At 35.8% G+C, this 27274-nt stretch overlaps 3 protein-coding genes and 1 long non-coding RNA gene across 4 annotated transcripts in view; 2 read left to right on the top strand and 2 right to left on the bottom strand.

Annotated features, from left to right (window-relative positions):
* Positions 1-27274, top strand: part of LOC136237995 (uncharacterized) — a 174129-nt gene that overhangs the window by 35168 nt on the left and 111687 nt on the right. The window lies entirely within an intron of this gene.
* Positions 1-27274, bottom strand: part of LOC136237997 (uncharacterized) — a 294291-nt gene that overhangs the window by 249136 nt on the left and 17881 nt on the right. The window lies entirely within an intron of this gene.
* Positions 1555-19008, top strand: LOC136238705 (uncharacterized). Its single transcript, XM_066029263.1, has 4 exons — positions 1555-1631; positions 17984-18222; positions 18276-18524; positions 18581-19008. Exons 2-4 carry the CDS (start codon positions 18082-18084, stop codon positions 18752-18754), a joined length of 564 nt encoding a protein of 187 aa, XP_065885335.1. The 5' UTR covers positions 1555-1631; positions 17984-18081; the 3' UTR covers positions 18755-19008.
* Positions 24540-25312, bottom strand: LOC136239363 (uncharacterized). Its single transcript, XR_010693430.1, has 3 exons — positions 25234-25312; positions 24934-25176; positions 24540-24870 (listed from the first exon to the last, which is right to left on the bottom strand). It is a non-coding gene; the product is annotated as an uncharacterized lncRNA (long non-coding RNA).

Genomic DNA, 27274 nt, shown 5'->3' with positions numbered 1-27274 from the left:
TTCTATTTCTTGAAAATGTAAGATTCAGGGGAAGGTGAGGCTTGTTCTAATTCTGTAATTTGCTGGGTGTTTTGTATAAATGAATTCAAGTTACATAAATGGTTTAATTTTCAGATAGAACATGTGGAAATATTCATATGAATATCTTATTCATAACAAATTATGGCCTTTCTCTCACCCAGGATTCATGCATAGTGTGTTTTCTTTTAGCAATCCAGTTTGCAGCACACCTGCCAATTACCAGCTGCTTTTCATGGCTTGAATTACTCTTTAAGTAAAGTACACTCATGAGTTTGCAGTTGCTTGATGTGCTTTTTATTAATTTTATGGTAGAAATGTGTCCTACACTATGTATTATATTACTTCATTGTGGGGTTTTTGGTTTACATCCAGCACTTCCCTCTTTGGTATCACAACAGACTTGACAACTGCATTTTTCACACAATGCATTAGCTGTGTCAGAGTAATTCAATAACCGTCCAGTTCTTTGAAAATTGAAGCTGCAATCCCTAAGTATATCAAACTCTCGCAGTCACAACAATTCAATAGCCATGGCACAATTGCAAAGTACTCAAGGACCAGAAAAAAGAACCCGAGCATCTACAACTGTGATTCTAAGATGGCATTGGTGGTGTAAAGTAGTATATTTTATATGTAGTAAGTCGTAGACTATACAGTTCTATCATAAACAATTGTAAACAATTTCACTAAATACATACCTATGCAAATGTGTAAGATATGGATATGTGTTTGCATGCTTACTTGCATGTTTGATGTCATGGACTAATATTCTTTGAGTCTAGTAGCAGTGTTAGTGATTGTATAGGTTAAGCAATATTCTAATATTCATAGTTAGGTGATACTTGGCCACATGAGCATTCTAGCTTGTTTGCCCTTTGGAATAGCTATAGCTAGTGGCACATAGTATTGATTCCAAGTATGTATTTACACCATTACATATGTGGTTTCTGTAATGAATGATTGTGAGCAAATCACTTTACTACAGTGGTTGTCAGGAATCATTATTAAAACTGTAAATGTTCAATAATTAAACCACACTTTACCATAGTTACTGCTGTATATATGGAATCTGTGTTTAGTGTCATAATGAGGAAGATTAGGATAGTTAACACCAAAACCACATATTTAAGTGCCATATGGGAAGTTTATTATTTGTCTGGTAGCTCTGTGTACGTATATTGATTCTGTTTGTACAAGTATATATTACTTCCAAGAAACCATTTACACATTATGAACAAGTGCAAGAAAATTTAAATGTTAGTGACCTTTTAATAAATCCATTTATTAATATTGAAATCCCACACAAGCTATGCCTACATGGTACTATGTTTGTGCTGTTCTGAGCAATCACAATAAGTCAAGCATGCAGGCATTGGTGATCATGAAGCTATATGTAACCTGCTGAGAAAAAGCCCAACTAGCTTGTACAGTACTGGTTTTGAGATATATGCCATTGAAATACATTACACGTGCTACAAAAATACTTTTACACATGTTTTAATCGCTTCAGTAAACAGTGAAGAAAGATTCAAATTGGAATATCCATTATACCAGTGGATTCACCTCTTCATGGGGAGTACGAATACATTTCTTTCATTTCTGTACCACAAGTAAGCATGAGTTATGTGTGCTTCTTTGCATTGCAATAAAACATAACTTTATTGTTGTTGGTATTTCGAAGCTTCTTGCCCAAAAGCATGGGTGGATATAGGCCAAATCATCTACCAGTTGATGTATATTCTACTTGTCCCCAATTGTGGTAGAACCAGTATATGTGACCTGCTGAGCAAAAAACCAACTAGTTTGCTTTTTTCTTGAATGTCTTCTTTGTAGACTAGAGGGAAAAGCCAATGAACTGTCCAAGTTTCAGCCTTATTTGGTGAGTACTTTTGGAGTTATAGTGTTAGACAGCAAGAAGAGCACAACATTTGATTTGTACAGTGCTTATACGGATGCAGGCACTCATTTAATCAATCATAAGTCACAAGCGCAACAGGCTATAGAGTAGGGACTTGCATCATTGTGTTCGCCATATACTGGGGCATTCATCAAGGTATAATGATTGGCTTATAAGTGCATATCAGTACAGCTGATAATGATGTATAATGTCAGAAAAAATGATAATATATATTGATATTGCAGTGGAGAAATCTATAGTGCAGTGTCAACAGCTACGTATATATACAAGTGCGTCTTTATACAAGCCAGGCAATATGGCACGACAAAAGCATTCTTTGTAGCTAACACTGTGCTGTGAAATTGTATGTAAACTTGCAATGATGAGTTAGCATGTTTAACAACGGTTGTACACTAATTCTTCTGTTGTTTTCTTTAGTATCATGTTTTTGGTGTCAACAAGTACAGTTTATCTTTCATTACTCCAAAGTTCATTGCTGCCCCACAAACTTTCCTATTCTTTGTTATTCACTACTCAACTTTCTTTTTCTTGAACTGTTCCATATCCCATTTCTTTGGAATGATAATTTGTAATACTGTCGATGTGGCCAAAGACATGCACACCCCCTCTGATCATTTTTTAGTGTCAATTATGTTGATAAGCAAAATATATATTTGAAAGTATTATAGATAGGTTTAAGTCCTTGCATCCTTAATATATAAGCCATGCATTGTATGACATTGTGCTTCCTGTGTGGCTCATAGTTTAGTTTATTTACAGGAAATTGTTTGAATGTCATCTATAGCATCCAGTAGTTGAGCTATAGTAATTATCACTGACGCTAAACCGCTGAAGTGATATTTAGCAGGTTCTGCAATGCTCTGTATCTCTTAGATGCATGACATAGTAGGTTCTTCACTTTAATCGTTGTATAAATATCCAGTGAAAAAAATACTATCAATGTATGGATTGTGCAGTGCTTACAAGTTACAGTATTAAATATCCTGGAGTTCAAAGTATTTCTCATGATACATGCTGCCTTATCAATAGGCACTGTGCTGCTTGTTCATCAGGATGCTATGAGACGTATACAAAATTAATTTGTTTTCTGTTATTGCTTATAAATTGTGGTATTTTACAGTATGTTCTTTGTGGCTGTCTTCCTAAAACATTGCATTAGTCATATTGCATTTCAATTTTGGTTGAAAATCTTGTAATTGACGAAAAACTGCAATCTGGAATAAACATCATTACACAGTTACAGTTGTAAGGAAGACTGCATAGTGATTCATTGGCTTATGTACATTATGTCTGCTATGAAATTTGATTATAAACTTCCTGTCTTCATTACATTGATACTATAGTGGGTAGTTCATGAATATCTACATTGACCACTTGAAATTCTACACTAGCTTCCTTACTTTTGGAACTTCCTACATAGAAATTGTTTAGATTTGTTACAGTCAAATCGAATCAGTTCCCTTTTGTAACAAATGCATTTCTGCAACATTTCCTACAAATGTTTAGCTGTAGCTCTGAATATCTGGAAAGAATGTACAGGTGCTGAGGGAGACCAGTAGCTCCTTAAGGTACTATTAATAGAGCCACCATATACTGATAAACTTATTAATGTAAAGGGGTCAAACAATTCACTTTGGACCTGCTTGTCATGGTCAGTATAACACAGTAATCTTGTTGAAAAGCTGTTAAAAAGCTAGCTACTAAGTATATAGCTAGAGTGTAACTGTACTTACACTGGACTCTGTGCAGGCATAGCAAACTACATTTATAATTTTCAAATTAACAGTAAAAGACATGCTGCTGAAATTTGTAATTTTTACATGGCTAAACCTATTAAAACCCTAATCCTGTGTGATAAAGATTAATCCTTCTCAAAATATTATTAGAGTCTGGAGTCTTTGGTCTCTAGAGGCTGCTAATCATACACATGAATCTTTAATTCAAGGTGATACATGCCGATTGTCAAGGACATCTGTTATCAGTTGTGCCATACAACAAGTACACAAAAAATATTGCAATTTTCAACTAGAGTAGGGACTGTAGCACATCGATAAAAGGTACTGAAACAAACTGGAGTAGTGCACGATGACATTAAATCACATTAAAACAATAAGGAGTGTTACATATATCCCTACTGTGCTCAAGATACCATAATGGGAATGCACAGTAGGGATATAACATTTCTTATTGCTTTACTGTAATTTAATATTGTGCACTACTCCAGCTTGTTTCAATACTTTTTATCAATGTACTATGGTCCCTACTCTAGTTGAAACTTTCAAATTTTTTTGTACTTGTTTGTTAACTTTTTTGTAATAAAAATTATGACTGGTGAACCCACATATACTGCATCAAAAGAAAGAAATAGTGCCGCGCGTCCCAGCTATCAATTGTCGTCTGAAAAGTGAAATATCCATTATGCTTCGTTTTCAGCAGTTCCACAGTCAAGAACTGTTCGAAAAGCACCTCTGCAATCAAAGTAGCCACTATGAAAAATATGGATGATTTCCGTTATGAAGGGAAGCTATCATGCACCAAATCGACACCTTTCGCTGTCAGCAAAGATGAATAGGACACAAAGGAGGACACTGGTAAGTCCATGAAGAATGCATTGTACATACTGCGGTATGCCAAAATGCATGTGTCCAGCTGAAGTGACATCAAACAGTGAAAAAGCAAGCCCTCAGCCTTAGCCGTTATTGAATTATGCTTGTCTGAAGGCATCAGTCAGTCAGTCAGTCAGTGGAAAATTCCATTTAATAATTTCAAAAAAAAAAATCCATAACAACTTGTTGAAAGTGCCTCAGGTCGATCTGAAGTCTTGTTTGGGCTTGATTTTACCTAACCAATATGCTTCATTGTCGTCAAAGAATAGTGAGGCTGGTTTTGGGTGATGTGTTTTTATGGGTCACGCCCAAACCTTTGTGGTCTCTATTGAAAACAGTCTCTAAAGTGCTAACTAAACCTGTATTGCATAAGAAATAGCCCTGAAGGAGATACGTAGACAAAGCAAATTAGAAGGGTATGAACATGGAGTATTGAAATCATGAGGAAAATAAAAGAATCAGTGACACAGGCAACATCATTTATTGCATACACCATACTTGACACTAATAATACTCTTACTTCACTGTAGCACTGCTTAATGTTGTGGTATCAATAAACAATGTTGTATAGTAAAAGAATGATACTATTTATAAACAAAGCTATATACAGCAATGGAGTCAAATAGTTGAATTTAATATGAACTACTCTATATGTATATGGTGCAAGATTGGAAGCAGTCAATAATCATACAGTACAATAGTATTATATGCTGTATGTGTGACATGACTGTTGTATTAGGGTGGCTGCTTTATTAGAGTATCTCAAGTGGTGAGACAACTGGCCTGTGAGATATTTTTCAAGGGGTGTTGTCTTTCCGTGCCTCCTTTTCACTGTGCTATCAGTAAGAGGCATAGTTGATATGATTGATTGTAATAAGTACAGTTATATCATTTTGGGGGATGTCGTGGTGCTCAATCATTATTTGGTGCTGCTAGATCATAAAGGGCATGGTCAATCCTAACGTGCAGCTACAAGTGTGGTGTCTACTAGTTAGTAGTACCTCTTACAGCGGCATCAGTGCTTTAAATAGTTTTGTGGCATCTAAATATGGAAGTGTCGATATGGAAAATGAATACCTTAATATGGGTTGCATGAAGAAGATGACAACCAGCATGATTGAAAATAAAAGGACAGGCAAGGTACAGCAGGCAGACACTTGTTGGAATCCCAAAAGGCACATGTCACAAGTTAGTTTGTTATTGTGACGTACTGTGGTGGTCACATGATGCATCATTTAGCCTTTAGCTTTGTGATTGTGGTCAGGCAGGTTGACATGCAGGCAGTCACACAGGCAGGCAGACTAAGGATCGGGTTTAGAGTTTTTTAAATTCAATATTTGTTCTTCTGTAAGCGTTTTATTGCTATTTCTGGCATTATTAATACTAAAGAAGCTTCCTAAAGGTTCATCCTATAGTAAAAATAATATTTGATATGTATGCTTTTGTTGACTAGTAAAAGTGTTGATCTTGTTTACCTATTATAACTTGTGTGGACAAGAAACATAGAAATACATTTTTTTTTGGATAGCAGAGCTAACATTAGCTAACATACTATCAACTATAGCTGAACTTATATATTAATACTAGTTATAAATAAAAAATTTAAAATTTTAAAAGAAAGTTGGGATCGATACAATACACATGCTATAAAAAGTAAGGAAACAAGCTTACAGCTGAAATGGGAATGATCCACACAACAACAAAAAAATAAGGAAACAAGTCAAACAAGATTAGATGACTACTTGCTAAAATGAGATGCGTTTTAATACCTACTTTTGGCTAGCATCTTGAAATGAGACTAGCTATGCCAAAAGTAGGGATTAAAATGCGTCTCATTTTAGCAGGTAGTCACCTTGACTTGTTTCCTTACTTTTTGTTGCGTGGATCATTCCCATTTCAGCTGTAAGCTTGTTTCCTTTTTTTAATAGCATGTGTATTGTATCGATCCCTACTTTCTTCCAAAAAAATTTTTAACAACTAGTTTGTTAACTTTTTATGTCTAGCTAGCTAGGTAGCTATATTGTACATAACCACATCCTTTCACTGAATTTTAACACTAGAATAGAGTTCATGGCTTCCTAACTCTTCTTGATATTTTACAGGGCTAACCACTAAATAGGGTTACCACTAAATAGGGCTACTACTACAGCTGTATGCAATACGTGCTTTTTAGGGGTCTGGATTGCCCCCATCTAGGACAAAATTCAAATTGTAGCCACTCTGAGATTGCATCTGGGAGTGTTTTAAGACAGAAATCAGCATATTATTTGCTGACTGTTCTATTAGAGTATATCGATCTGTACTTATTAATCAGCAAAACCTGCTATGGCCACTGCTGTAGTGGCCGTATAATGCCTCTTTTTTTTTCTCAGCTATCTTCTCTTTGTTTTCTGCATAGTGCTTTTGGTAGTAGCCTTTTCCTTCGTTCCATTCAAAGGCATGATTACCTCACCGAAAACTAAACTAGTAAGACCATAAAGCAACTAGAGATAGCGACTCCTTGACTACTATGCCCGTTCATACTCGTCTTACGAGGGCACTTCATTAAAATCACGTGCAATAATCATGTGTTAAGGCAGTAAAACGTGCCGCAACAATCAATTATCTTTCGGGAAGAAGGAAGGCCAATGAATGATGAATACTAACAGCATGGTGCAGTGGACAAAGCGTAATTGAAACAACGGATCTGTGAATCTGATGTCATTTCCTTGGCTGTCTGAAATTTCTGGAGCCGTACACCTAGCGGCAGGCAGGCAGGCAGGCAGGCAGGCAGGCAGGCAGGCAGATGAAATGCAGGTGAATTTCAATTTTTTAAAGATTCACTGTACATCGAAACAGTCGACTTTTCACTTCGTTTAACCAAGATACAGCATCATTACAGCTGTACTAATGCATTTCAAGTGGTTTTTTTCTGGAAAAATGTATTGCAAGGCTGTTTTTAAAGTGTGAAAATTTACAAAGCCATATGATTTCTTACTGATCCCTACTTATTAAGTAAGTACTACCATACTTAACGAAAAGAAAAAATCAGGAATGTTAAGTTCGATTAGGGATCATAGAAAAATGTAAGGAAACAAGGGAGGTGTCCTACACCTGCAGATATACTAGTGAACATAATTATAATCCCTAATTCAGTCATGGCTATAAAGGGAGGTTGCCTACACCTGCAGATACACTAGTGAACATTTAATCTCTACTTCAGTCATGGCTGCAGATATACTAGTGAGCATTTAATCCCTAATTCATATAGCCAGCCATGACTGATGAATTATACAGTACGATAGTACTGTATAGTAGGGACCACAAAGGTTTTGGTCATGACATATGAAAAACACCCCAAAGCCAGCCTCACTTTTTCCCTGCTGACAACAATGAGGCGGTATTGGTTAGGTAAAACTAAGCCCAAACAAGCCTTCAGATCGACCTGAAATACTTTCAACAAGTTGCTATGGAGTTTTATTAAATGGAATTTTCTACTGACTGACTGACTGACTGACTGAATGAATGACTGAGTAACCGATGCGGATAACTGACTGAGTAACTGATGCCCTCAAGGCTAGGCGTGCCTGTCGTCCGTGCTCATGATAATGAGTGTGGACGACAGGCACGCCTAGCCTTGAGGGCGGAACTAAAACTGAGGCTATAAGACACACCATTCCAGCACAGTGAATCACTGGGATGAAATTATATTTGCCCCATTTCTCTTGCATGAGAATAGCACAGATTTTTTCGCTATCACTCAAGTTTGTATCTCTGTTCAAATTCAAATCACATGGTCTTGTGCCTCAATGGCTAGCTATACCGTCACGCACATATAGCAGTTTAGCGAGTAGCAAGGCGAGTAGCTACCTGCTTCCCCACTTGTTATATAAATACTGCATCAACTGATCCATGAAATAAAGTTTTTTTAATTGTAGGAAAAATTTTACAAGAAAACATTCGCCAACGCATCTAAAATTGCAAAATTTGCAAAAATAATGCATCTAAAATTGCAATTTTTTCTTCTGCAAATCATTCCCATTATACAGTATATCTGCAGGTGTAGGCGACCTCACTTGTTTCCCTACTTTTTCTATGATCCCTAATCAAACTTAAAATTCCTAATTTTTCTTTGTTTACATACTTTTTAATATCATTATGACTGGTGAACCCAGGCATAGCGCATCAAAGAAAAGGATGGCACCCAGAGTTAATGATTTTGTCTAAACATGTGCCCCGGTTATCAATTGCTGGCTCTAAAGTGAAGTGGTGATTACGCTTTGCAGGTTCAGCCCCATTATGCAACGAAGAACGGTATCAGAAATGCCTCTACAATCAATCCAGTCACCACGGAAATACGCATGATTTCCATTTACAAATGGGATGCCATGAATTGCACTACTACAAATCAACACCTTGGGAAGTTGGCAGAAAGAAATAGGACACAAAGGAGGACAAAGGTAAGTCCATGATGCATGTGTTGTTCATACTGTGGTATGTCAAAAGGTACATCTCAGGACAAAGTGACGTCAAACAGTGAAAAAAATCAAGCCCGTAGCCTTAGCTGTTATTGAGTTATGCTTGCCTGAAGGCATTAGGCAGGCAGGCAGGCAGGCAGGCAGGCAGGCAGGCAGGCAGGCAGGCAGGCAGGCAGGCAGGCAGGCAGGCAGGCAGGCAGGCAGGCAGGCAGGCAGGCAGGCAGGCAGGCAGGCAGGCAGGCAGGCAGGCAGGCAGGCAGGCGTATTGTGACTTCCTGTGGTGGCACATGTATAGTTACTTTGATACTTCTGAACTGATTAGTGGCCAGACTGTGTGGCCTAAAGGTATTTAGACTATGGTACGGCTCATTTAGAGGTTTACTAAATCATTTAGTCACCTACACTTGTTCACTTAGTCACCCGCCCTCAAGCAATTTTGTACATGATAAATAATTATAATGAGAAAGGCACACTGCAGTACCTGATAATACTCTTCTTCTCCGTGTTCTGCAAATAATTCTGGACAAATAGTAGACTAAGTGGCGTATCTACTGTAGTTCTAGCCGTTACTCTGGTTACCAGTCGAATTATTTTTGTGGGCCCTGTAAACACTTCAGGAAGAAACCGTTCCGCTGTTCTGCATTGCTCTTTCACCCTATACTCATGCTTTGGCTATAAAGGTACGTACTTTAAACCATAGTCTAAATAAGTTAGACACTGTAACCAACAGGAACTAAGCGATTTAGTAACCCCTCAGGCCCTTAGTAGCGCAGTCTCAGGCCCTTAGTAGCGCAGTCTCAGGCCATCAGGGTTACTAACAGGGTTACTAAATTGCTTAGTTCCCTTGGTCTTGGTGTCTAACTATTATATAGTACTTAGCTATGTAATGCAACTGTTTTTATAAGCATTTGATCTACCTACGCACCATACTATAATTGAAATGTCAGTACTGAGAAATAAATAGTCGTAGAAACTTACCCTAGGTTGTACCAAAGAAAAAAAAATTTCACATGCTGTAGTGTGCTATAGAACTGTAGAATAGACTGAGAAATGTAAGTTAAATAGATTTTAATACAGTTCACTCACTGTGAAATAAAGACACTAAAACGTTTTGCATAAGTTTTTAAAAAAAAATTATTGTTTGAATGAATTCCTGCTGTGTGACTAAGAGTAAACAATGCTTTCAGACAAACATAGAGAAGTTATCATATTTTCATGAAGGACTTAGCATCATAGGTTTAAAAGGCTGATCAATATAGATTGTTGACACCTTGGTTTACCTTCCATCCTTCTTTGGAGTTGCTTTCTTTTCCTAAAACAAAAATCACTTTCCTGAATCTCACAAATGTTGCATGGAAGCCTTAAGATAGTTACTTCAATTAGTAAGTCTTCATGCATATTCAGTTCTACTGTTGCTAAGATACAACCTGCAATCTAGACTGTGCAAAACTTCAGGAAATACCTCTTCATAGTAACACCCATAAAACTGTGTGTTACTATTTTTACTTCTGTATGTATATCCTTACAACTGAACATGCAGTTTAACATTCTGGTATATGGTTTTGGGTATTTACCATGGAGATAGGCTATCCGAATATTAGAGACAAATGTGTATTTGGTTTCTGTTTTGCAATTCATGGCTTAGGTTTATACCATAAGTAGAGTTATTTGGAACCTGAAACATAGTATATAAAAAAATTATGTACAAACATATGGAAGCATGTCTGTCTGGTATATCTAAAAAGTCCCAATGCAAAAAATCCTTCCTGTATTTCCTTATGTTGCATAAATAATATTACTATATGGTTTTGGGTATTTACCATGGAGATAGGCTATCCAAATATTAGAGACAAATGTGTATTTGGTTTCTGTTTTGCAATTCATGGCTTAGGTTTATACCATAAGTAGAGTTATTTGGAACTTGAAACATGGTATATAAAAAAATTATGTGCAAACATATGGAAGCATGTCTGTCTGGTATATCTAAAAAGTCCCAATGCAAAAAATCCTTCCTGTATTTCCTTATGTTGCATAAATAATATTACTTTCTCATCCTGGATACAGAAAACTAATAGCAATAGTTTATAATGGCCTTGCTAACCCAAGCACATGCCAGATAACCTGCTACAGGTGTGCATCTATTTTTTATTGTGTATATGTGTATGACCCATGCAGTTGCGTTCAATTTCATAATAGCAGAAAGTTTTTCTTTGTTATAGATTGAGTATATACCAGCGCTAAGAATCAGTTTAGAACAAATTTTATATGTAATGTAATACAGCTTTCATATACATATTCCATTTTTCACATACATTCAGGCACAATGAATTTAAAAACACAGTGAATGCTTGCTTCTTGCAGTATTGGTAAGTATAACCAAGCCCAAAAGTTGCTTCAGTACAACCAAGAGTCCATAATATACAACTCCAATAGATTGCTACAAAATTTTAAAATTATTTATTCAATCAAATTTTCTACTGACTGACTGACTGTCTGCCTGCCTGATGCCTTTAGACAAGCATAATTCGATAATGGCTCAGGCTACAGGCTTGATTTTTTTCAATGTTGACGTTGCTTTAACCCGAAAGGTGTCTTTTGGCATACCGCAGCACGTACAATGCACGCATCATGGACTCGCCTTTTTGTTTTCCATTTCCTTTTTGCTGACAGCCCAAGTCGTCAATTTGTGGTAGCTCAATGGCTTCCCTATGTGTGTAAATGGGAATCGTTTGTATTTTATGTGGTAACTAGATTGATTGTAGAGGCACTTGTGCTGTTCTTTATTTGTAACGCTGTGAAATGGGCTGAACATAGCTGTAAGTGAAGCGTAATGATCACTTCACTTTAGAGTCTACTGACTCTAAAGTGAAGTGATCATTACGCTTCACTTTCATTACGCTTCACTTCATTGATAGTTGGGGTGTGCGTTCAGTCAAAAACGTTGCCCCTTCCTTTTGATGCAGTATGCGTGAGTTCACCAGTCATATAATAATGTTACACAAAAGTAAACAAACAAGTTATAAGGAAATTTTAAGTTTGAATAGGGATCATAGAAAAAAGTAGGGAAACAAGGGAGGTCGTCTACACCTGCAGATATACTAGTGGACATTTAATCCCTAATCCAGTCATGGGTATAGACTGAATCAGAGATTGAATGTCCACTAGTATATGTGACTGGATCTGCAAGAACCCCATATGTTAGCGCTTTTTTAAAATTCCATTTTATTACATTTTCATCCAGATAGCCAAAGGGACAGCCAACAAAAGTTTCAACTCTAAAAGCCAAGAACTTTCAAAGCTACAGTGATACAAAGTGGCAACAGGGAAAATGTTTAAATAGACGGTCATAAATTTCGAATGCAGTCCTACTGAGATGCAACTTACACCATCGGATTCTCCATTAACAGACAAATCCATTGTTGTCTTTCAGGCTTTTTTTTACAACTAGGGCAAAGGCCAAAACATGAGGAATAATAATGAACCGCTCGTCCAACGTAAGGAAAACTATGCTCATATCTTCTCTCTGTGTGGGAGTACTGACTGACACAAAACAAAGATTTACTAACTTCTCTTGCTTTGGGGATCATGATGCTGCCATAGTTTGGGCTGTTATCACCTTCCTTCATTGTGAAACAAGCTCTTTAAAAAAATTATGAAAATTTTGTAAATATTTACCTATTGTGCTTATTGCATTCTACTGTAAAATTAGGCATGCGCTAACATATGGAATTCTTGCAGATCCAGTCACATATCTGCAGGTGTAGGCAACCTCCCTTGTTTCCCTACTTTTTCTATGATCCCTAACCAAACTTAAATTCTTAATTCCTTATACTTGTGCCATACAGCCATCTCCTGCACAGTTAGACCACCACGAAAACTGAAGGAAAATAACATTCACCTTAGCCAGCCATAATAAGTCCTACAGTGTCTATAGTACAATTAAAATTGTTTGTCCATGGATAACTGCAGCAATTTGCTGGGTCCATTTGACCACCTATAGAGCAACTATTCCACAGAACAGTGAAGTGAAAACCACCTTCCTTGGCAAAGAAGCAATACATATGGTAATTCACTGACACACATACCTTCACCTCAGTATTAGCTGTACAAGGAACCCCACTGCTCTTTAAAGGTATACTTATCTGATCTTTGCTGTCAGCATCTTAGAGTCAGTAGCCACTTCCACCTCATTCCTGTTAAATTCCTTAACTACTCAACTACCATCTTTAAACACAGCTGTAGTATTATCTGAAGAATACCTTGTTGTCAAGATATATGGCTTCAATAGTATACAATTCAAAGCTCATACACTTAGGCAGCCAGTACTGCAAAGGCACACGACCATAATTAGATATTTTTTGAAATGCTTGCACTTATGTACCAGGGAGCACATTCAATTTTTCGAATAGATGACATCTATTTGACCTATCCCCCATCCACAGTGCATTCAACAACTCCATCATTTGAAGTGTAACTACTTTGTGTCTATACCTTTGTACGCATGGGTACATATACAAGCTACCACTAGTATGACAACAGCAACATGGGGTAATGTATACTGGCCTCTTACAATGAAGACTTATGGACAGAACTGCTTGAGTGGATAGTTATAACCTGTCTGTGACATCTAGTGGAAAGGAAATTGTGGCCAAGTTAGCATGCATTCATAGAACACGCCATGAATACAGTTTAGAGGTTGAAATATAGCATTTGTTGAGTCAGTCTTCCTTGAATCATAAAGTAATTGTTACGTTTATTCTAATGCATCTGTATGCTAATGGCTTGACCATATGTAAACATATTTTAATATTTTCTCAACTGTTACTATAAACATAACATTATGTTTGTAGCAACTTGTATAGCAACCATCAGCAAGTAGTATGATGTAAGTGTACTTAGAAAAATGATACTAAGGATCTTGGTAGGAGACATTTTTTGAGATGCAAGCAATTACTTTAATTGTGAAGAGGTAGCTAGTGTCAATGAAATCAATTCAACATGGTAAATGTTGTAACAACATAACCTTATAAGTCAAGTGTTTGACCAGACATTCTGTAAAAGGATATTACCATTTGAAGGTCAATGAAGTGCATTGCATACATTTAGAAATGGCTTTTATATGTAATATGCGCAATGTTTTGTGCACTATTGTGTACTATGAAATTTGCAGAACAAAATTTATTCCATTTGTGTAATAACTAGATTCAGTGAAAGGTACGATACACACATGATTTACAGCATAAAAAAAGGTGAACTCTATTAACTAAAATATGAAGGCTGGTGGAGTACTGAAGATAAACTATATGACCTCATTTCAATGCAGGACGTTATTGCATAGTAGAGACTTGTACTACTACTGATAGCCTAAATTCAGTTACAGTCTAAACATGAAAAGCTCACAAAAATTTCTGACACAGTGGTGACATGATCTTTTGGCTAAGAAAGTCCCTAACAGCCAGCCCACACACTGTCAAGATTTGGATTTCCTTGTGCCAACAGGTGGCTTGTGAGGTACAGGATTAAGTGCCTTATCTAAAATACATCAGCTGCGTGTTCATGGTCCAATGCCTCAGTTATCAATTCTATTGCTACTAACACAGAGCATTTGTGGAAGGTTTGCAAATATGCTGTTTGGTACTCATGATTGTGTAACATTTTTACATTTGATAATCAATTCAAGCTCTTTTTATCATGTAGACACGAGACTGATAGATTGACAGTGCTATAGTCTTCCAAGTTATTTGATGGATTGCACCTGCCTTCTAACAGTGCTTCTTTTAAAAAGTGTATCTCTTGTTGATATATTGTGACAACTTGGTCAGTATTGTGAAAGTTATATCTGTGGTCCATACTGTACTGCATAATGAATTTTAGCAAATACGTGAATTAACTTAGATGCTTTCTCAACATGAATAATAATGTTTTCCTATTTAATTGATGTGATTTGTATAAAGCGAAGCCAACCAGTCATGTACATTTGAAACCACACAATAGAATGTTTGTGTGGCTTTAACAAAATAATTATTTCACATCTGGTTTATTCAGATTTCTTCATTACACTACAACTCTATTTTGTACTAAAGTATCCTTGATCTCCTAGTTACGTGATAGTGTATATCTTTGGGAAAGTTGTACAGTGAAATACGTCAAAGTAAATTGGTGGAATTTGTCTTCTGTATGGGTTTGTTTGATACGTTTATTCTAACTAGCTACTATGATTGCTATGAGTTTATATTGTCTGGTGTCTATAAGCACACCAAAGCATTATTGATGAAATTTTGAATGTATGCAGTCATTCTTTGCAACATAAAACTTTTACAATGAACAGAAGTTCTGCTATAATAGTAGTTTTATTTACTTTATTTATTTTGGACACTGGGACCAGCTAACTTTAAGAAATTTATTGTTGTACAACTTTCAGAGATGAAGTTGCATTGGTAAAAGTCTGTCTGTGGGGACTACTACATGCAAACAACTTTCATTTATGGACAAGCTGAATGTGTTTGTGTGTCCTATAGTTTATAGAGTCTTTTGTACAGAGTTTACATATCCATTGCACATGTTCAAGAATTCATATTTTATGTAAATAATTGTATCTTGGGCTCGAGTGATTTGCCTGATATGTACATGGCCACAGCACGAGGGCACATGATACAAATGGTATGTACCATGCCAATTGCAGGCTAATAGCTCACGGCAGGCAACTAGTCAATCAAGCCAACAACTGAACTTATTATGTAGACAAACTTGTAAAATTTGATTATAGGTCAGCAGCAACTAATGTTGCGACAATGTAAACGTACGTTGCGACAATGTAAACGTGAACGGGAAGGTCCTACGGGTATCATGGACAAGAATTAAGCAATTGTACAAGTATTTTAAAGCTGCTGCATCATTTACAAACTGTTTATATACAACATTTACTAAACCCCTAGAGGGATAACTTCATTGTAGAGTGGTTATCTTGTGTTACTCGAAAGTGGGCATGTTCCGTATTTGAAAATGCGTTGAACCGCTTGTGAATATGTTATAGCACTAGTTCTTACCTTAAACTAATGTTTCGCAACACATAGGATGGAAAGGATGACAAATCACTCCATCTGAGTGCTGTAGGATGCAAAATTGGATGCATGGCTTTCATCATGAGAGCAATAATAAACTCCCACAATCAATTTAGACTTAAGTTTTTATAAAAGAAACTGGTGGTACTGCTCCCATACATTTACAATGTACTATAGCCAGCCATGGTTTAACTTGAATGTACCACGAATACTGTTTAATTTTCCATGGTTTTTTCAGTCCTGCATTACACCTGTGTAAGTTAATACCAGTGGAGGTAATGCAGTGTACGCACTAACTTACAGCCCTACCAGTAGGATTTTGCTTTTATTATGGCCAGCCAGAGTTTATAAGATATGTACCCTGAAGTTTACTTGTGAAGTAAGGTGGTTTTATGGTACATGTTGAGACATGTATAAATATAATTGTAGGTTTCTGCACCAGCTTTTCAATGCATGCTACCAAAGATCATATAGTTTTTTTTTTCTAAAAGATGATCGTCATAGATCAACTGTATTGTGATCCACAGCTGGTATCTAAGAGAAATAGGTCAGTCAGAAATCCACTAAGTTTACTAACCGATAGTTTCTTGTAAACAGATACCAGAACTATATGTTTGTCAGTATTCATAGTTTGGTAGGGCTTTATTTGAATGAGGAAGACACTTACAGGAATATGTGATGTCCTGCACTCACCTGTAGTATTTCAATGAATTGATAGTAATGAGAAACTCTTCTCCTACCTATTTTACATTCAGCTAAAATATTACATATTGAAACAGCAATAGAGAGGATCTTATATACATTGGAGTATTAGGTGCTACTGTAGTGCCTAAAGGTTACTGAACTCTCTAAGTGTCAATGCCTAAATCATTGTGCCTTCTCAATAGCAATATCCTGTGGAAATTATCTAGTTGTAGGCCAACGCATTGACAGTATACAACACACACATATAAATATACTTTTTGTACGAATGAGACTTTTGCCTCTTGTTACATAAGACCTCGTTTTATTGCTAACCATGCAGATTAAAGTGTTGTTCAATTTATGGACTATAATTTAAAAACTTTATGGTTCCCATTAATCATTGAAATACTAACTTACACAAGAAGTTCCAAATTTGATGAGAGGAATAATATATATCTGGTACTAATAGGTGAACACCTATCCGTATAGCAAGACTCATGTTGTGATACTAAGATGCTGTAATTCACTGTAGCTCTTGTTAGAATAGAAAGTTTTATTACAGTGATGTTGCTTTGTCACAATATTGTTTAGAAAGATTAATTATCAATTATACTAATAACTTCACTTTATTGAAAACAATATTGAAATTAGTGAAACTTATAAAAGAACTTTGTAGTCACATAACCTACTTGAGATTTGAATTGTTAACATCTAAATTTAAAATTACTAGCCATTTTTAACCTTTTTGTTTATATCATTGTTGCAACTTTACATTCTATTTTATATATTTACCACATCCAGCTACTTTACTATAATAGGACTATATTTCATGATTAAAGTCAGCAAAAGTCTTATTTGTGTGATTAAAAGACGATGTATGGAGGGACTTATGTGGTGCAAATAACAATGAATGTTTGTGTTGCTACTGTAGTATTAGCACTGTCACTACCAATATATTAACATCTTCTAGTAGTTTATTTTCTAAAAGCACCCCATGTAATAAACACTTGTATTCGTGGTATTGCAATTGTAACAAAGCAATTTGTGTTTTCACTTCCTGTACTATAGACAGTTAGTATAGAATTACAAACGGATGCTCTACAAATGTATGTCTGGTATACTATAAAAGTAGTGCTATGTAGGACAGCATCAAATTATTAGCCATTCAATGTATACCAGTTCAGTCAACAAAAACACAATCTATTGCAATGTTCAAAATAGTATTTTACATGATAGTCGCTCTTTTTGTGGAGGGTTGCCTTGGAGAGAAGACATATAATGGAAACTTTACATGTGATGCAGACAGAAATTCAGCAGATGTAGCTGATAATAAAATGCAAGTTGTTTTAAATTGCAAAAAAAATCGCACACAACGACTTGCGATGTTTGAAGTTGACTGCTGCATTAGTGAAGTAACACAAAACATAGATGCATTTTCGAAGATATTTCGTAGCGTGTTCATTGAGACTGATAAAGTGAGTTTTATTATATTTTTATACTGATACATTCTAACATCTAAACATTACAGCACCCAAATTTGATGACATGCACGCCAGAGATATACGAAAAGGACAATGGCAATGTATCACTCAAAAATATGAAAGACATGTTCAATGAATTTTCAAGCTCTTGCAAGAGATATACTCACATTATGGCCTTTAAACATCAACTCCAATGTCATGTGTTTAACACTGCTCTAGAAGCTGACACTACATCACTACTTACTAATCTTATCATCACATTGCAAATTGCAGCAGTTAAGCTTCAAAAACTCGAGGTAATTGTAATTTATTGATAGTTAATAGATGCTTTCATAATTTAATTATTTTGCAGCATGCTAATTTTGGCAATAGCTCATGCATTGAATTCTCATCAAAGCAGTACCACCATATCTACAAATTAGAGTTTCAAGGAGATGTACTCCACTCTCTTTCCAACATGATCAGTAAATGGGATACAGCAAATGATCTTTGTTGTAAATGGAACCAATATCCAGACATAAGCTAATAACTGTTTACGTAGGTTTACACGTCAAATTTTAAACAATTTTAATTTATTTTTATAATGATTTCCGTTATTGCTTTATACATTCTTTTAACTTTGTGAATTAAATTATTTTCTTACACTGAAAAGTAAACCGTTCATTTTACAATGTGAAATGAATGCATTCTTTATTCTGTTTGTTCATGTCACTTTTTTCAGTTACCTGGATGTACGTAAATACCATGTAGCACTTGGCACACTGACATGCTGGTGTACTTATAAAACAAGGAACTAACATCTGTTAGCAAATAAGTAGCATGTTAACACTCCAATGTGGGAGACAGCACTCAGTTATGATAGAAGCATGCTGATGGTTCTTTATTGTGGTAGTACCATACTTGCTATGAAAAGGCACTTGCTAGTTGATGAGACTTATCTACAACTACACTGTAACAAGGTATTGCACTGAGACAGTTTTAGATTAAGCTGCATGTACACAAAAAATCAGTCTCCTGCAGTGACAGAAACTGCTTGGTTGATATTTCTATGGTAGTTTTCATCCTTTGTATAAGTTGTAACAAGAGTATATAATGGAAAAGTTCCATTATGTACTCTTGGTTGTAAGTATAGCTCTGGCTGTGTAGAATGAGAAAATGTGAGTCTCCAGCTGGACCATTTAGACAGTCTATTCACAAGCATTTCACCACATGTTTTGGTAGGCCCATTTTTAGATAGCATGATATCATCACTCTACAATTGAGCTTACCACTACAGATGTTTCGTAGACTCTGTAAATAATGTATAAATGAAGCAACAGCCCTTTAAACTTGTCCGTTCATAGTAATAATGTAGCTACAAGGCTGCCAACTCACAATTCAAAATTTTTAGATGTGTGTGTGTGTGTGTGTGTGTAATCGAGGCAAGCCTGAGCAAGCCCTGCACTAGTGAGGAAGTTAGTGTAGTGGTTTGCGTAGTCATTCATACACAAAAGATTTTTTTGTATAATAACATCTACAATGGCATTCAACATACAGATTTCTTCATAATACTTGACGTTGGACAAGTAGGCTGTAATGATCCACGGCCATGGTAATTTACCAATAGCACTAGCTGCATGGCCAGAATTCAGTGCAGGAAACATGCATTCACACAATCTTTCAGCCGTCATCTGTACCATGTCAAACTTGGGCAAATGGGTAATTGAAGTACCCATAAAAGCAACATTGCCATGTTCGCATACAAGTCCTACAAAAGACTTGAAAGCAATAAAAAGGCCCTTTGGACTTAAATAGTCCTACACACGATATAGAATTCCCATCCGCTGGCGACAACGAGTAGATAATTGGTCGATCATAGTACTCCAAGTTAACTTATGGTCAAAATGGAATTGTAATATTTTCAAACTCTCAACCTCCTCAATAGGAAGAGAAGCCATAAATAAAGGAGGATGACAATCAGTATCATGCTTCAGTGACACACAATGAGTGATTAATGTTGACCACTTGACTATAACCTTCAACATGTACCTTTGCCTCTTGGATGCTGTAGTAGCTCTTTGCCTCCCACAAACTGATGTTAGTGGTGATGCATGCTTCAGTGACACACAATGAGTGATATTTACCAGGTTCAAAATTTATGTTCCACGGTCTACCCCACAAGTATACATGATTCAAATCAGCATTTATCTCTTCAGCAGCCTGAATCCATTTCTCCTTTGTTCTAACCACCTTTATAAGTGATGCTGCGTAACCAGCTTATTGGAATAAATCACACTGTAAAACCTGATTTCCAAGATGGCAGATGTACAAATTAGGAGACCAAACACCTCCCTGGGGAATACCAGCAGTAAATTCCCGACGAGAAGATGTGTCACTATTAGCCACTACTAATAAACTGCTATGTACGTATCAGATAGATAGGAACACAACAAACAGTAAACCTTACTTCTCATTCCAACACTCCAAAGATGTCTCAGCAAGCCACTCTACACACGCTATCAAATACTCCACGGATGTCTATAAGGATACAATTCAACACCCCTATACTATAATAGTGTTTTTTTTTCCTACTACAAAGCCACACACAGTAACACGCAGTAATAAAACAAAACAAATTCTGTGATAACTTTATGGCTTCTTATGTGGATGTTGTTCATATGTAATATACCATTACTTCTTGTTGTAATTATTTCACGCTGAAGTTGATCCTCTACGATAACCAATTCAAATCGTATACATTTATACCACATTGTGATACATCATGCTAGCTATAGGCCCCTTGAGCTGTTAGCATCTGTCTAATGGTGGCACTTATATTGGCTTGGGTGATCGATCACCAGCCATAGGCTTATTATTAACATACAATAGGGATGACTCATGTAGCAGTTATAACACACCCATAAGGTTTTAGTAAATGTAAGGGCAGCTAGCCTGAGGGCAGAGTGTTTACAGATCCGAATACAAACCGAGTGGGTGTGTTTTGTGGTATACGGTGTGTGTAAATCAGAGGCCTCCATTTAGAAAAAGAGGATGCTAATGCTATGCTGACATTGGTTTTGGTGATTCACTAACACATTGGTAATTAGTTTCACGTGAAATGCTACTGTATGTCAGGATAAGTGTTTTAGATATTCAATGCTGAACAATGTAGTGATATAATAGTCTTCATTAGCTTAAGTGTTGGCACTTAAGTCTGCTTTGATACCTTTGACTATAATTAGTAGCCAGACTGTGTGGCCTCAAGGTTGTACTTATAGCTCTGTTACAACCAGTATATAACTAATTTCTAACACTGGTAGCAGCCTTTGTTCCACCAGCACACCATTCTACAAATCAGTTATATCACATTCCCCTGTAGTAGGTCTGGTATCTACAGCCTTGTCCTTGAGTATGGGGTCTCATATAAACATCGGGCTAAACATTTGAGTCCATTAATAATTTCTTTTATGTACTAGTATTATACTTTCAATCTCTATAATAAGTTTATCGTTGTTACTCCTTATTTCTTCTAGAATGTACTTATGTACTATTTTATGTAAAGTACTCCCTTCATTGAGCATATTTCCTGCTCCCAAGTACTTGTATTTGATAGCTTTGAAATATATACTTATCCCCATGACTGAGTTTGTGGCTTTTAATAAGGCAATTGAGCTAAACGTTTTGTTTACAAATCTATTTCTTTTATGGAGAAAAATGTGGCGCTACTTATGGAAGTTCCGTGTACAATGTCTTGTGTAGTAGTAGTAGTGTGATTGGTTTGAAAGTCAATAGTATCAATATCATGCCATGAAATGTTGTCCTTGGAAACATTTTCACTGTGTATGTCTATATAAGGATTGTTTTTGTAAGTGTCTGAAAAATGTAGTGTGATTTGTAGCCAAGTAACACCAACCTAACCAGCACAGTATGCATGGACAGTTTCCACCATTGTTAGTGTTGGAGAAGCCATTAGGTAGGAAATTAGCTTTATGCATATATCACAGCATGATCTGTAAATTTAGAAGTATAAAGTTCATATACATAGTAAAGACAGTTTTCTGTGGCCACTGAAGTATGAGTATGAGTTTCACACTACTAAGTAAGTGACTGCAGGAGGCATACCTTCCGTATGAACTTTGTACTGCAACCAAATAGGATGCCTGCACATTTCAACTACAGTGCAAGTCAAGTGTATTATTTTATAAAAAAGAAAAGAAAAGGAAAGTGCTTGATTAGTGATGGAAGAGGGATTTTATTGTTCCTGGACTTGTATGCACACTAAAATTTATATTATGGTCAGGTTTGCAAATATTTGCAATGTACTTAATTTTTGGTAGGCAATGTGACTAAAGTTGAATAGTTAGTCAAGATGCAAAACCCTTAAACCATTTAAGTGCTTGTAGTTGATTAAGAGAACTAACTGAGTGTTTTGTCAAGCTGTGATTGAAACCATTGAAAGACTATAGACTATATCCTACTTAACTATCATTGCTTGAATGTATTTACTATATTGTGTAACTATGAAGAAGCCAGTTGTTGCAATCTAATTTATAAAATTTTGTATGGCTTATAGAGGTCAACAAACGTCAAATCTGTGATGGCATTATATCAAAAAAATAAGTGTTATGAGGAGTGAAATTTATGTTGAAAATTTCATAATTGAATTACATATCACACATTGCTCACACCACTATCATGCATAACCAGATGAAAAGGATAATTCAACTCACCTTCAAATACGTACCACACATCCTATCCTTCAACATTTACTTATTCATGCTGAAAGTCCCCAGTGTCTAACAATGCAAGGAAGTTGAGACCATTGATGTCTAATAGCTTGGTAGGTAATTCAATGTTAAACTGCCTTTATAGCTTGGTAACATACACTAATCAGTTTAAAATGTCTTAATAATTGAGAAGAAATATTTTGCAATGCAGAGAATTCAAATCCCTAAATGTTTAATGTTTTTGCCATTTACATGCAGTATCTGATCATTGCACACAGGCTCCTTCAAACAGAACAGTGGTACAAGATTTCAGACAATCAGCCATAATCATACGATAATGCGTAAACACCTGATGACCATGCGCAATAGTATGAAAAGGTTCTCAAGGAAAAGAAGCCATACATAAGCCATATAAATCTAGGTAACTAATTATAATCAGTTCACATTCATCTCAGCCCCTGCCAATATCTAAGACATGAACATGAGTTCACCCTCAATGGTTATGCACTGGAACAAGTACATTTTCATGTTGTAAACGTGGTGTGCATCTGAATCAACGCGAACCAAGTATACACATTGCACCTACTTGCTATCAGTCTGATTATGCTGGAAGTATTAGTCAGTAATGTGTGCCTGTAATATCACAGTAGAGCAACATAGTCCCAAAAAGGCCATTTAATTTGTGTACTTTGTGATACAATTGTGAAAGTTTCCACACTAACTGCTCTCCTTATGACATTTATTTCTTGATATAGTGCCACCACAAATTTGACATTTGGTGATCTTTACAGTCATTTTTGCATTGAAAATTAATCACTACAATATCTCCCTGAGACATTATTTTACACTGGTAAAACATGGTTTCACATTAAAAGTGATCTAAGAAACAATCTGATTTTGTTATTCCACTCTAAAGTTATGATCATTTTTATTAGTCATAAAATCATAAAATTCTTTGAGTTAGCTGTCCTTGGGGTTATATAAATGACTAATACTTCCAGCATAATCAGACTGATAGCAAGTAGGTGCAATGTGTATACTTGGTTCGTGTTGATTCAGATGCACACCACGTTTACAACATGAAAATGTACTTGTTCCAGTGCATAACCATTGAGGGTGAACTCATGTTCATGTCTTAGATATTGGCAGGGGCTAAGATGAATGTGAACTGATTATAATTAGTTACCTAGATTTATAATAATACCATGCATGATCATTGAACTTTGAAGTGATCCTGTGACTGCATATGCTGCCCTGATCACTGCAGCACAAAGAGTATGCTTTTGAGCACAGGACCTTGCAGCTTGTGTGTACCTCACTAACAGCATTAAATAAATGTGTAATTGTTAAGGGTTTCACAATGGGCTTGTTTCTACTAGTAAATTAGTCTTTTTTGTTTCACTGTTACAAGCAGTTGTTGAGATGTACAGTACTACGTATACTATTAGTGTTGGATGTAAGCACGACAAGGTCAATGGGAGGGAGTACAGAAGGAACCTATATTCAACGAGTCTAAATTATAATTCTGCATATCATGCCTCTGTAACTCTGCCTCTTAAATGCTTTGTACTTGGTGTACTTGTTTATAAGTGATATGTACAAAAGTGACTCATTACAGCCAATTAAAATGCATTTTTTACAAAAAAATAATAAAATCATAAACAACTATTTTATAAAAATATGTATATTTAAATGAAATTTTCCTGTGAAATATTCCTACAAGACCCTAAAACAGATCATTCAAGCATTATGCAAGATCTTAGTTACTATCGTAATCTCCCCACGAGCAACAGTCGTTTACTGTAGAAAGCCAATTATTTATTCTCTTAGAAAGTGCTATGAGATTAATTTTATTTTCTTCCTTCTCGAATCTTGATTTGTAGATATGATAGTATTGTCTTGCAGTGAACTCCACACATGAGCTACCACTTTCTCTCTGCAGCAAGAAACAGCAATATCACTAAAACATACATCTTTGTTATATATATATATAACATACTTCGATTTTTTGAAGCTCTATTGCTGCAGTTTGTAAAGCAATGATGAGTTGCGTAACTTTTGTTGTTGCATTGTTTGCTAGATTACTGCTGAACACATGACACTGGAACTGATTTTTCAGAGCCATAACATCAGTATATTTCTTGCATGTACTGGAAAGTTTCATGACTATGTTATTGATATTGTTCACTTGGACAACTTCTTGATTTTCTTCTGGAGTGCAAAAGCTAGTTACAGTGTAGTTCTGCAATAATAAAAATTATAATAAAATATATTTATTGCCTTTGGTTTATTAACTTACTGCTGCAGAATCTTCGAATAATGACTTTACACCTGTGGAGACATCGTTAGAAATGTCTTGAAAATCTTTCATACTGTCATATGCCACTTTATTGCAGCAATCAATTCCAAATAATTGAAACCGTTTTTTACTGTTATACATCGGATCACTGCATTCGGATATGTCATTATCGTATTTAGGGATTTTACCACACTTGTATTGTCCATTTCTGACCTCCTCTACATCGTTACACATTGCAGTCAGGGCATATGCAAAGCATAATGCTAATTGTGTCAATTTATAAAACATAATTTATTCTTAGGCTTAAGCACTATTTTGTGAGTTTGAAGGCTTACTGCTGTCACATGGAACTCAGCTTTCCTTTTATACTCTCATAATGTAACTTTATAGTGTTTCACCTCAACTGTAACTTACCCTTGTTAGCTTCCTACCATAAAAATGTGTGTATGCACCCTCAACTAATGATACTTCCTTACAAGTTTGAGTTGTCATAGGAATATTTGTGGACTTTCCCTAGTAATTGCATATTTAACTGCCCAAATGTAATGTAGACCTGTAATAGGACAGGTTAAAGCCTTGAGGTTATAACCTAACCAATCATAGCAAAGGTTATATGGTACAAAAACCTGGCCACCTCTTTAATATATTGTTTGTATGGTATTGTTAACTACCTATAGTAGATTCCAAACATAGTTGTGGTTAACTTCATGACTTCATGACTTCATTTTTTTATTGAGGTCATATTGTGGTCCTGTACATGATCCTATAAAGAGGTTAAACTGTATTTTTCTTTAGTGTTAATATAAAGATCCTATTTTGTGTAGTATTTATTGGTATATGAGTGTGTGTGTGTGTGTGTGTGTGTGTGTGTGTGTGTGTGTGTGTGTGTGTGTGTGTGTGTGTGTGTGTGTGTGTGTGTGTGTGTGTGTGTGTGTGTGTGTGTGTGTGTGTGTGTGTGTGTGTATGTGTGTGTGTGTGTGTGTGTGACCAGTGCTGTGACCCAGATAAGAGGTAGTTTTGAACATATAATACATACAGTCTTTATACATTTAAGGACTTTGGTTATTCTTAGTAGCATTTATGTTTATATGGCTTTGTTACCATGGATTAATAGAGCAATGCATATAAAATGGCTTCAGTGTTATTATAGTGCTGTGGAGGAAGAATCCCTTTGTAAACCACAAATTGTATTTCACACACTAATGAACCGTATCCCATAACGTTCTTGGATATCATATATACAGTACTAGTGCTGTATATTATGGAGGTTTGTGCTTTTTCACAAAAAAAATATTGACTAGAAATCAGCCTCACAATACCCCCATGGTGCCTTGGCGGTATTGGATAGACATATACAAGCCCAAAAGTGCCTTCAGTATACCACTTGAAACACTTCCAATAGGTCATCCACTTTACTTTTCAGATGGTAATTGAGGCGCATGTTCACACATTAACATTAAGTCTGACACCACTGCAATATGCACAGGTTCACCAGTGTTACAAAAACAAGTACAAGGAAAATTAGAAATTTTAAGACACTGATCATAGAAAAAAAAAGAAGGTCATCTGCACCTGCAGAAATACTAGTGGACATTCAATCCCTAATTCAGACTATATTCATTAGGGATTGAATGTCCACTAGTAGACATAGATGACCTTCCTTGTTTCACTACTTTTTTTTCTATGATTCTATGATCCAGCCAAACTTAAATTTTTTTCCTTGTCCAGACACTGTAAATTCTAGCAATTAGCTGATACTTTTAAATCTTTATGCTTGTAGATATTGTAATAATACTCAATTTTGAGGTTCTACAATTAAACTACGTATTTAAAAATAATGTGAAAGTTTTTGTAGGAAATATATTAAAAGAAGTTGAGATCATGTGAACATCATGTAACATCAGTTCCTTTAAATGGTATCAAACTTCCAGTTTCTTAATAACATCCTTACTTTCCCTTAAGGTTTCACTTAGTTTCACCTTTTCTAATAGAATTTCCTGAGTAGCTAGTAAGTCACAATGATATACACACCTTAAGCATT

The sequence above is a fragment of the Dysidea avara genome, chromosome 11 (assembly GCF_963678975.1).
Source record: "Dysidea avara chromosome 11, odDysAvar1.4, whole genome shotgun sequence".
Classification (NCBI taxonomy): Eukaryota; Metazoa; Porifera; class Demospongiae; order Dictyoceratida; family Dysideidae; genus Dysidea; species Dysidea avara.
Note: the sequence above shows the minus strand (reverse complement) of the source record. Positions and strands in the feature narration are given on the sequence as shown.

Bases quoted from the DNA above. Each gene is read 5' to 3' on its own strand.
- LOC136238705 (XM_066029263.1), top strand. From the start codon at position 18,082: ATGCAAGTTGTTTTAAATTGCAAAAAAAATCGCACACAACGACTTGCG. The intron at 18,223-18,275 runs GTGAGTTTTATT...TAAACATTACAG, and splicing joins TGTTCATTGAGACTGATAAA to CACCCAAATTTGATGACATG. The intron at 18,525-18,580 runs GTAATTGTAATT...ATTATTTTGCAG, and splicing joins TTAAGCTTCAAAAACTCGAG to CATGCTAATTTTGGCAATAG.